Raw genomic sequence first — 12,487 nt, 5'->3', positions numbered from 1 at the left:
CATATAATTGGTATCATAATATTTGTCTTTATCTTGACTGAATTCACTCAATATGACCATCAATGTTGCTGCAAGTGGTATTAGTTGATTCTTTTATATGGCTGAGTAATAGTCCATTGTATATACATACCACATCTTCTTTATCTATTCCTCTCTTGATGGACATTTAGGTTGCTTCCATGTCCTGGCTATTGTAAATAGTTCTGCTGCCTGTTTTTAAAATTAGGGGAGGCAGAAGGGAAATAGTCCCTTGGGATGAAGTAATGGAAGTTGTTGAGACCAAGTAACCAAATATCGGGGTATTGTTGCAAAGAAGATATATGGATGTTGCATCAATAATAAAGTTGCTTGGTGAGCATGGAATCATGGTATGATTGGGTTAGTTGGTTGATCTTGAGAGTGATGTGATAGATCTGTCTCCACTTAAATTTATGATGAATCAAAACAGGGTTCTCTTTCATGGGCCATATACAGTATGCGTGCGTGCTCCGTCGTCTCAGTCGTGTCTGATTCTTTGTGACCTCATGGACTGTAGCCCGCCAGGCTCCTCTGTCCTTGGAATTTTCCCAGCAAGAATACTGGAATGGGTTGCCATTTCCTTTTCCAGGGGATCTTCCTGACTCAGAGATCAAACCTGTGTCTGTTATGTCTCCTGCATGGTAGCCGGGTTCTTTACCACTAATGTCACCTGGGAAGCTCTAACATATAGTATATTCACCCTGAATAGTGCTGGAGAGAGAGATGCCCACATTTTCTCCTGGAATCTTCTATCACAGTTGCCGTGGTCAGCATCCTTTCTCTAGTCCATTTCTTCAGAAAGAGTATACACTGATTGTAATGACAGAGGTGTATGTTTTATTAATATAATCATGATTTAGTCCTGCCTTCTTGTTACATCCAAATTACCTTGATTTGATTTTGGCTGTCCTGAGGCAATGGCTTCATGGTTGATCTTAGACAAGCCACTTAGCTTCAGATTTTTCTCATTTACTTTTCAAAGGGTAAGCTTCACTTTAATGTGAAGTTTGTAACAGATTCTGTCCCAGAAGAAACCACTTTGATTTCTCATCATCATTTTAATAAGACACTCTAATGATAGACTAACTATAAAAGCATGGCATCTGGACCTAGCTCAGTGTTCAATGATTTATAAGCATTTATCTTTTTAAAATATTCTCATGAGTGTATTGTCTCCAGTTACTGATGAGGAAGCAGAGGCACAGAGAAATTGAGTCACGTTTCCAGGTTCATACTGTTTTAATAGCAAATCTAGATTGAACTTCAGCTGATAATTCCAAAGCTGGTGCTTTTAACTCTTTATTGTTTCCTTTATTCATTCATTCACTTATTTATTATATATTTTAACTCTATTCCCTGTTGCTCCCTGTACTATCCCCTAGGAGGAAGGCATTCAGTATAGTAGTTATATAATACTGCTACTAATGATGATGATAAATATAGTTTCAGCTCCTTCTGTATGCCAGGTACTTTACATACATTTTATGGATTGTTACTGCATTCCTAGGATGTAGATAACATTTTTTTTTTCTTGTGACAGGAACCTAGCAACTTTCAAATATGCAGTATAATATTATTGACTGTAGTCACCCTCTCCATGGCTTATTTATCTTACAGCTGGAAGTTTGTATCTCTTGACCCCCTTCATCCATTTCACCCGCCCGCTAAACCCCCTTTGGCAACCACTTTGTATTGTGAGCATCTGTTCTCTCTATCTGTGAGTTTTGCTTTGTAGATTCCCCAAAGAAGTGAAATCATACAGTCTTTCTTTCTCTTTTAACTTGTTTCACTAATACTCTCAAGATCCATTCATGCTATCACAGATGGAAAGATTTTATTCTTTATTTTATGGTTGAGTGGATTCCGTATGTAAATGCCACTGTAGATATCACTTCTTAAATTTTGAAGAGGAGATAATCAGTGTTGAAGAGATGGAATAACTTCACAAAGTCTTATGGTGGGTATTGAATTATTTGCCTTCAAAACGAAAGCTCAGAGGCACTGATAGATGGAAGTGTGTGGTACCTCTGGAGGATATAGCAAGTTGCCCAGTATAGCTCAAGCCTAAAGTGCATGGTTAGCTGAAGCTGTTGAAAGGATCAGGGAGATTAAAGTGGGGAAGACGGATTTCTGAGTATTTTTTAAAGGGTGAGTCCTTAAATATCAGATAGGAGATTGAAAATTCAGAGTGGTAGAGAAAAGACAGATTCTTGAGTGGGGGCAAAAGAGAATAAAAGTTGCTGTTTTCTGAAAGAATGAAATCATATAGCAAAGGAAAAAGTGTGGTGGAGATAGAAGAATCCTACCATTATTTAGAGGAAAACAGGTTATTCATAGATTTCTTTTCGGATAGGTAGTGTAGAAAAGATCCTTATTGTCAGACATAACAGCACCTTAAAATGATCAAACTTTAAAAATCCAGTATGTTGTGTTTTTAAATTCAGAGCTTTGGTAAGGTGCTTTATTATGTCACTTATGACATATTTATAAATGTCATGGCACTAGTAAGGATATGTAAAGCTTTGGTGGCCACAGGATTATTATCTTGTCTTTGTTAATCTTCTGGTGGGTGTATGCTTGGCATGCCCAGAGCCAGAAGTGGTCTCTGTTTATTTGGCTTTCATTCAGAAACTATTTTCTATCACAGTAAGTCACCAGTCTCTGTAGCATCAGGTGGCTGGTGATGGCAGGTTGACCTACAGTACCTGATAAGATCACGAATATTCTGGTAGTTACTTTATGAACTGGCTCTTCTCTGTAACAGTGAGCCTTTAAAAAAAATGGATTCATCAGGAAACAGGAGTCTTTATTCTTTAGTCTATGGATGAGTATATTTGAACAATGGCAAAAAGCAATGGGCTTGAGGCCTAAAAGGTTAAGTACCCCTTTCTTTTCCTTCCTATTCTTTTTGCATATTTTTAATGGCCTCTCAAGGACAATTAAATATGCCTCTTGGGAGTGAAAGCTACTTGATTAAGCCAAATATGGAGAGTAGCTCGGGTGGGTCATAGGGGTACAAAGGTAGCAGTAGTTAGGCAGAGTCAAGCTTTCATGAATTTTGCAGTCCAGTCTACAGAATCAAGGACCTCAGATTTGGCAAAGACTTAGGAGTCACCTGGGCTAACATCACACACTGTAAATTTCTTCTTCACCATCTTTCCCGGGCAGCCAGGTGAGTGTGGACCTTCCACTTGAGATCTGCCAGTGAGTTCTCTAGCCTGGAAGCATTATCACTCTAGGAATACAAGGACTGTAGGGGTTTTGCTTCCCGTTATGTCTACAGAGTGTGGCAGTACCTCCATTGCTGCCCTGTGTGGTCAAGTAGCCCTTATTATTGGGATGTGCCACTTAACTGCCAGTGTTTTCAGCCTTGGAATAAAAAAATATCTAACATGAAATCCCACTTTGGCAACTTGGGCAGTTTCTTTATATCTCTGATTTCAGTTTTTGCATGTGAAACTGGAGAGTTTGTGCGTTGTCTTCTGAGATCTACTTGTAGAATTATTTCAAGGGATTAGTTAGAATGTCTATAGACTCTCACACGTAGTAGGTGCTTTGTAGGACCTATTCCTCTTGGGCATAGCTCTGGTCTTTTTCTGGTCATGTGATATTTGATACTAAGTTCAGATCCCAATGGTAATCTGTCAAGTACAGAGTGAAATAGAACTATTGCTTTGTATGTACAGGGCGTTACATGAATTCTTTTTAAAGCAGTAGGGTAAGGATGTGGTAAGTGAGCAGGAAACCGCACCAGCACTGGTGTCGCTGGCTCCCTGAATCTGCGGCAGTGTGATGATTATGAAGAGCAATACTGTTAGGTTTCTTGGAGGCGTGAAGAGAAGAGGGAAATACAGGCTTATATCAGAATTTATTAGCATCAACTAAGACTTCTAATCTGAAAGAAGAAGTGGAAAAGTGAAAACTTCAATCACACTATTGTTTGTTCTACATTAGAACAGTCAGTTGAAGTGATTCCCTTTGGACTCAACTTGGTTTAGAGACAGTTTAAATAATTAATGTTTTGAATTAATTTTATTTTTCATCTTGGTTTAGAGACAGTCTAAATAATTAATTTTTTTGAAAGTGAGTATCTGCTGCAACTATTCATAATGTGTATTTTAAACTACCCATTATGCACGAGTGGAAGATTTGAAGGCCCAAGAGGGTGAATTTGTCCTTTGCCTTATGTTTATATGAGATTGGTAGTGTTAAGGGAAGGAAAAGCTGCATTTTCTCCATCTTTCCCCATTCCACAATGTATTTACATGGTGAGAGAAGCCTCCCCAAATATTCTCTCGTTGTGGCCTTCATTTTGGGATACATGTTATTGATTTTTAGGTAACCTCTGAAATATTGTAACACTCTTTTTGAAAACCTGTTAATAGGGATGTATAACTTCCACAAAGTGGGCTGGGCAAATTCCAATGATAGCACTTTACTAGTAATTTCTCGGGAAGATAATGGTTCTATCTTTTTATTTAAAAAAATATAAAACTAGGGGGAAAAGGTGTTCTGGCTTATCTGTAATAATCCCATCATTATAACAGTAGAGTGGATTTGCTTTGGAGAACCAATAGCATAAATATAAATGTCTTTAATTTATAGACCCAGGGACTTTACCAAAGGTTATGTTTTCCACCAACTGTCTGCTATCATTATTATTTTTAAGTGGAAAATTTTATTTATGCTTCATTTATATTTAGTGTGGTTTTGGTACTAAGTGTACGTTAGACTTTGATGAATTAGTGGCTTTGTGTGGCTGGGTGGTAATAATAATCCATTAAAGTGAGCACTCTGTTTTTCAGCCATGCTAGATAACTGAGAAAGCAACTTTTAGTTTAAAGTTGTTTCTTTTAAAAGTTACTTGTCACAGTAGGTTCCTTAGAAAAACTCAAGGTGAATTTCTTTAAAAAAGGCTCTTTTAGGAATATCAATCTGATTTATATGCTAATATGAAAGAGTTGATTTTTAGATTATTTTCTTAAAAATTTTTGAATGTTATATCTTCTCTACTGTGCGTTTACAAATAACTATTAATTGGATACATGATATATGTTGTTTATTTTTGTAGTTAAAACAGAGCCAATGAGCAGCAGTGAAATAGTTTCAACAACAGCAGACGGGTCTTTAGACAATTTCTCAGGTTCAGGTAAGGAATAAATATTAGATTTTCACATTAATATGAAACATTTTTTGTGGTTTATACATGTACAAATGTATGTGTGTAGATGCATATGTATGTGTATATTCGCTATGTAATACCAAATAGTTTTTCTCAGAGTCACATATTTGCAATTCTGATGTTTTTATTTAGTGTGATGCTGAAGATTTTTGAGGAAAAAAATAAAAATGGGTGCTGTTCTCGAAATTATCTTTATTATGTTAATGACTCCTTTTGTCTCTCATCTGTGTGATTTTTCTTTTTCTTTTAAAAACTATTTATAAAAAATAAAAACGATTTATTTATTTGCCTGTTCTGGGTCTTAGCTGCGGCACGCAGGGTCTTTGGTCTTTGTTGCGTGGCGTGTGGGATCTTTAGCTGAAGCATGCAAACCCTTAGTTGCAGCATGTGGACTCTAGTTCCCTGAAAGTGAAAGTCGTTCAGTCGTGCCTGACTCTATGTGACCCCATGGACTACAGTCCATGGAATTTTCTAGGTCAGAATACTGGAGTGGGTAGCCTTTCCCTTCTCCAGGGGCTCTTCCCAACCCAGGGATCGAACCCAGGTCTCCTGCATTGCAGATGGATTCTTTACCAGCTGAGCCACAAGGGAACCTGGCCAGGGATCAAACCCGGGCCGCCTGTACTGGGAGCATGGATCTTTGCCATTGGACCACCAGGGAAGTCCCTGTGTGATTTTTCTAGTCAAGCAAAATACTGGCTTCTGATACCCACTAAACTGACTTGTCAAGTCATTCTCCTAAGTAACTGTCGTATCCACTAGAGATTAGACTTTGTAAAGCAGCTTTAGATCATTAAGCTGGTCTTTCATCTCTTTCACATCGATAAAGTCTGCCTCCAACAAACAAAATATCTGTGTTTCACCTCCGTTACAATGAAATTCCTGATTAAAAAAAGTGACTGTGATAATAAATTCACTGTGAGAATTGAGTTTATCTTTGTCAAATTACCCAGCTTGGACTCTTTCCATTAAAAAATCACTTTTATCAGAAGTAATTCTTCAGTGTTTAACCCTATTCAAGTAGTTTGCTGTGTTTATGAAAGCTCTCCATTGGAAATGCTCTACTTTTGTAAATTTGTGATTGAGTTCATCCAGCTCTCAGGATCATTTCACATATAACACAACTAAAACGCATTATGTAGATATAAAACAAAATGCAGATGCACAACATTTATGCTAATGGTACCAGCTAGAGGCAATGGGAAGTAAAATGTTAGACCTGTAGTTCTTTGTGAAGCATTTACTGGGATTTGACTCATGCCAAGCAGTGTGCTTCGTGCTATTATGTATTCAAAGAGGTGTGAAAACGGTCCTGGCTTGTGGCTTAATAGGGCAACCTAATCACCAGGCCATCACAGTTCAGTTCGATGATGCCAGCGGGAAGCCTGGGAACCCCTGAGAACACCCGGGAAGAAACTGAGTTGGAGTGGGCTGGTCAGGGAAGGTTTTCTGGAGGTGTCTATGCTCCGCCTTTAAGAATGAGTAGCAATAAAGCACACATAGAATTTGAGGATGAGGGAAGCAGGACGGATGGCACATTCTGTGGGAGGAGACCAAGGCAAAGAGGCTTGGAACTTGGAGGAGCCACTGATGGATCAACCTCCTTGGTGTGTCTGGTGTGAGTGGCGGGGCGTGTGGTGCTGCATGGGGGGACAGGGGCCAGAATTGACACAGGCAGGGGTGTTCCATATGGTTGTGTGTGTTTTATCCTGAGTGCCATGGGTGGCCCCAGAGGAAGAACGTTGCATGATCATATTCCCTTATGGAATGACTTGGGCAGAATGGAAGGAAGGCTGGGGAGCAGAAGGGTAGAGAACAGTTAGGTTTTTTTTTTTTTTTCTTTCATCTGGGCAAGAAATAGTGAAGACATGAAATAGGGTGCTGGCAATATTCATTGGAAGGATTAATGCTGAAGCTCCAATACTTTGGCCATCTGATGCAAAGAACTGATTCATTAGAACAGACCTTGACTCATTAGAAAAGACTCCATTAGAAAAGACCCTGATGCTGGGAAAGATTGAAGGCAGGAGAAGGAGGAGATGACAGGATGAGATGGTTGGATGGTATCACCAACTCGGACACAAGTTTGAGCAAGTTCTGGGAGTTGGTGGTGAACAAACCACCGACTCATTCATTCTGCCTTTTTCATGATTTTTTTGCACAGCATATGTATAGAAGTCATAGTTTTAAAAGGGCATCATTTTAAAGTGCAAGTTACGAATCACATACTGCAAAGACATGATTACTACGTTTACCATACTTATCTATGAATAATCCCAAAGTATTTATGAATCTCAAAGTATCTATGAATAATGGTATTGCATTGCATCAGTGTTTTTCCTGATTTTTATCACAGTCCTGTGGTGAAGAAATTTCTTGTTTTTAAGAAATATGCACTAAATATTTATGTGTAAAGAGGTATCATATCCACATGTCCAAAAAATGTGAGCTATACAGGTGCATACATGCACACACACGTATATATAGAGAAAGAATAAAAGCTAATCTCAGAAAATGTTACCATTTGGGAAGTTTGTGTGAATGATATCTGGGAAGTTTTTCTACTATTCTTGCAACTTTTCTGCAATTGTCAAATTATTTCAAAATAGGAAAGTTAAAAAATGAGAAGAATGGATGGATTTACCAGTTTTAGTGGACAAAGTGGACAAGCGAGCTTCATTTCCCCTTGTGCCCACTGGCCCATGTGTCCTGCCTCTGTGTCTTAAGCATAGTTCCTAGCAGGTAGTATGTTCTCATAAAGTTTACTGAATGAATGAATAACTTAATGAATGAGAAAGTGGAGACAGGGAAGAGAAAAATGTCTTTCATGTCCATAGATAGTAAAAGAAGAAGAGAGATGATGGTCCATTAGAAAGACGGTTGAAGGGTTGATGATGATATTTAGAAGGTCAGGGTGGTCTGGGATGCCATATAAAGGCAGGTGTGAAAGGTAGAGGCAAGCTTGATGAGATAGCAATGGCTTACATTCAAAACGAGAGTGAATCAGCCTGGAAAAAGAATAGCTTTTCCACAGAAACCTCAGGAAAGATGAATGGGAAGTAATGCAGATGAGTTTGAAGAGAAGAAGTAGGAGGCAAGATAGGGAATTCCTGCCTGATTCCTCTGTTCAAACCCTCCAGCAGCTCCCAATCCTTACAGGGAGCTTGCATGCCCAGCAGATCCTGTTGCCTGCCTCCCTTGCCTCCTGCTCTTCCTCTAATCAGGGTCTCTGCAAGGGCAGTCCTGCTGCCGGGTACCTACTTAGGTACCTGCCTGACTCCATCACCTTCACATCCCACCTCTGACCACCCTACTCAGTGTTACAAAACTGTCAGTCAAGACTTCTGATCTCTCTAAATGCTGAATCTCCTCTCCACCAAACGACATACAGAACCATTTACAAGCTATAGCATTCAGTTGTGTATTAGGTTTATTGTTGGTCTCTCACCCCCATCAGAATGTAAGCTTGAGATGGCAGGGATTCAGTCTTCTTTTATTCATTTGTATCCCTGACATCTGAAAAAGTACCTGGCATTTGTTAGGTAGTCAGATTGGAGTTCCCTGGTGGTCAGACGGTAAAGAATCTGCCTGCAGTGAAGGAGACCTGGGTTCGGTCCCTGGGTTGGGAAGAGGTCCTGGGGAAGGGAATGGCCACCCTCTCCAGTATTCTTGCCTGGGAAATCCCATGGATTTCCTCGGTGGGCTACAGATCATGGGGTCACAAAAGAGTCGACATAACTGAGCGACTAACACTTTCACAACACAGGCACTCAGATATTTACTATATACATTTTGAATACATGAGTGAATGATGGCTTCTGCTTTTTTCTCTGAAGTGACTCAATATGAGAAGAGAACTGAGGGCATCAGTAAAAGACCAGTTTCAAATAACTATTTGCCTAACTAGAATAGGTAGAAAAGACTGAAGGAAGGGGCTAATAAATTGAGAGAAGAGAACATGTCAGGGGTCCTGCATCTCTTGGATGATGGCTTGGAGAACAGATAAGATGGGAATAAGGAATAAAAATCCTGTGAAAAGAGGATGTTTCTTCTTTAATCTCAAAACTCAGGTCCCCATTTCATGCTTCTGGAGTTGGTTCCTTGTACTTCCCTTCCTCAGCCTTTATCAGCCCTTTAAAAATTATCTTGCATTGTCTTTCCTCCACCAGACTTCCCTGGTGGCTCAGATGGTAAAGAATCTGCTTGCAATATGGGAGACTTGGGTTCAATCCCTGGGTTGGTTGGGAAGATCCCCTGGAGAAGGGAATGGCTACCCACTCCAGTATTCTGGGCTGGAGAATTCCACAAATTATACAGCCCATGTGGTCGCAAAGAGTTGGACACAACTGATCAACTTTCACTCACTTCACTTCCTCCTGCTAAACCATGGCCCGATGAGAATCAAGATTCTTTTTGTCTTGTTCACACTTAGCGTCCCAGTGGCTATTATGGACTGGAGTCCATGGGAGGTGGTCAGTACATGTTTGTAAATAAACAAGTGAATCAGTTGGTGCTGTTATGGTTTAAGGCTGGGCTGGAGAAGGAAGTCCAGTATGTGGTCTTGAGCTTTCATGGTTGACCAGAGTAGAAGACCAGAGTTGAGGCCAAGACTCAATGAGAAAGCACTGGATGCATGACCCAAGATGATGTTGGGATATGTCAGGATGCAGTCTAATACTAAAATTTTTTATAAACTCGAGGCAGTTCTTAGGTGATGGGTCATTCATGGAAGTGTTAAAGATTTGTCATGAACTTCAGAGATGGGAGGATTTCCTGGGACAGCAGAAAAACAGTGGTTTGGGAGAAACAACAAGGAGGATGTATTTTCAGGTCTTTATGAGTCTGGAATCTGAGAGAAGGAGCAGCCTCTACTGGGAAAAGATATGCAAAAAATGTTAGGGCCTTAAAGGTGGACTTAGTGGAAGGTGGAGAGATTGTTTGGTGAAGAGACTGAAGCTGTAGAGGATCTTGTTTGCCGTAGATTGGTGGTCTCTGTTGGACACAGAGGAAAGGATCACATGAGCTGGGGAATCGGGTCAAAGCATAGCAGACACAGAACAACATGGGGATGGACCTTCATTTTCTATTGTTTTTTAGTTTTTCTCTTCTCTCTTCCTCTTCCTCCTCCTCCTATCCTCCTTCCCCTACTCTCTTCCTCCCTCTCTTTCATGAGTAAAGATGCAAAACCAGTGGCATGCTAGAGTGACTATGAATAGGACTTAGGGTTTCTAAGGGAAGAGGATGCTGGAGAAAGGAATCTCCAGACATTAACTCCAAGATGGTCTTTATCTCTGAGGTCAATATGCCTCCTTCCTTCTCCATGATAGCTTAAAAATTCATATCTCAAATATTCTAGGTATCTTAAGGAAATGGGTATCAAAGAAAATGAAGAAGAAGAGTCATCCTGACATTGGTAATAGCTATTTCCACCTGTGTCCTTCAATGAGCTGTAGCATCTTAAATCTCTAAGGAGGTAGCGAGGCTCACTCTTTTCCAGGGAATTCACCAGGTATCCTGGTGTGGGGAGACTGAGAGGAGAAAGGTTGATTTTCCAATGCATGTGGCTGAATTGAAAAATGCAAGATTGTTTATTATGTTTTTAAAATACAGTGATGAGAATGACCAATGAAAAGCAATACTTTAATGATTTAAATGTTGAGAACAATTGCGGTTGAAAATAATGTGCTTGAAGGGATTGCAAAATATCTTTACCTGCTGCTGCTTCCACTTACACAAAGCCCAAATTTGTTATTCATTTGTTTTCATCATGCCAGTTGATGATATTGATCATGTAAAGTTGATATCTGGCGTATTTGAAAATTGGAAATTTCTGGAGGAGAAAAAACATCTTGTGTGACAAAATATGATTTCTTTGTAATTGTTCACAGAAAGATCTACCTTTGGGGATCTGATTCATTCATTCAACAATTATGTATTGAGCACCTACTATGTGCCAGGCAGTGTGCGAGGCTGTGGGTCAACATGGTGGTGAAAAAGTAAGCAGGTTACTCTTTTAATAGAACCTTCATTCTTGTGGGAGAGACAGATGATAAATAGATAAGTAGCAGTGTAAATAAATAGGCAGTGAAAAGTACTTTGAAGAAAACAAAAGCAGGTCAAAGTCTATAGTGAAGAATGGGTAGGGGTCTCTTTTAGAGGAAGGCTTCCTCTGAGGAGAGGGCGTCGGAGCAGAGCTCTTAGGGAAGTGAGGGAATAACAGGGCTTGGAGTTGAGGGCAAGTGGGGGTTGTGACATGATGATCTAATTCATGTTTTTAAGAGGTCACTGACTGTCACGTAGAACATTCTCTTTAGGAGAAGATAAGGAGAAACAGGGAGACCCGTGCTTCCTAGTTCATAACAAGATGTTGGAAGAGCATGTTAGCTCACATGCCTCCTGGAGGAGTCACCAAGGCAGAATGTAGTTGCCCGGCTCCTAATAGGGGAGAGGAGTGGAGGGAGAAGGAGGGAAGGAGGTATCCTGGCTGTCCTCTCCGCTGGTCACAGCCAGCATTGGTGATTGGAGTAGAGTGGCAGATGAGAGAAAATAAAATAAAATAAAAAATAAAATAAAATAAAAAAATAAAAAGTTGTCACTTTTAGCTTATATTTGGGAGGGAGAGCTGGCTGGACTTAAGATAAAAGGATATGAGGGAAAGAGGAGAATCAGAACTTGCTTTTAGGCTTTTGAGCTGACTGTCCAGCTGAATGATTCTGAATGAACGAGAGGGAGCCCAGGGGAGCCGTGAACTGAGGACTTGCTAATTTTGATATTTCTATCAACCTTTTCAAAGGATTCTCCAGCTTTTGGACTTTACTTATCTCAGGGCCTTCTCTCCCTTCCCACAGTAGTATTTGGGGAGCTTCTTTAATTTACACATGAGAGGTAGGAGAAAGTGTGAAGTGATAGGAGACAAGTGTGCTAAAACAGAGAAGGAGCCATTGTCCCTGTGTCCCAGGGCTCTGGCCTCCATCCTGTGGAGTTTACCTGTGGTGTGAGGGCCATTTTACTTACCTGGATAAATGGCCTGGGAGCATTCTTTTTACCTTAGGCTATTCTGGTCTCATGAAATTGCAATTAACCTGAATTCTTTGACTATTACTTTAAAAAAAGTTAAAAGTGTTTTAGGCAACTAAGGGAGAAAGTACTGTAGGTAGAAGGCAGAAGATTCTTGAATTTAAGCTACATGGAGATCATAGGGGTTTGAATGAGAAAGCCCCAAGGATGTGGCTGTTTATATGTCATTACATGGTCAATAGTTTTAAGTGCACACAGAGAAAAAGCAGG

The 12,487-nt window shown here is 40.0% G+C and overlaps 1 protein-coding gene across 9 annotated transcripts in view; it reads left to right on the top strand.

Moving 5' to 3' along the window:
• EYA1 (EYA transcriptional coactivator and phosphatase 1) overlaps window positions 1-12,487 on the top strand; it is a 181,010-nt gene that overhangs the window by 26,129 nt on the left and 142,394 nt on the right. For 7 of the 9 annotated variants that reach the window (XM_043880350.1, XM_043880348.1, XM_043880353.1 and 4 more), the window contains one exon: window positions 5,090-5,167. The exons of the other annotated variants lie outside the window; for them this stretch is intronic. In XM_043880350.1, coding sequence (XP_043736285.1) covers window positions 5,090-5,167 — 78 coding nt within the window. The remainder of the gene's footprint in view (window positions 1-5,089; window positions 5,168-12,487) is intronic. 9 annotated transcript variants of the gene reach the window in all.

Source organism: Cervus elaphus, chromosome 21 (genome assembly GCF_910594005.1).
Source record: "Cervus elaphus chromosome 21, mCerEla1.1, whole genome shotgun sequence".
In the NCBI taxonomy this organism is placed as follows: domain Eukaryota; kingdom Metazoa; phylum Chordata; class Mammalia; order Artiodactyla; family Cervidae; genus Cervus; species Cervus elaphus.
This window is presented reverse-complemented; position numbering and strand designations above follow the sequence as displayed.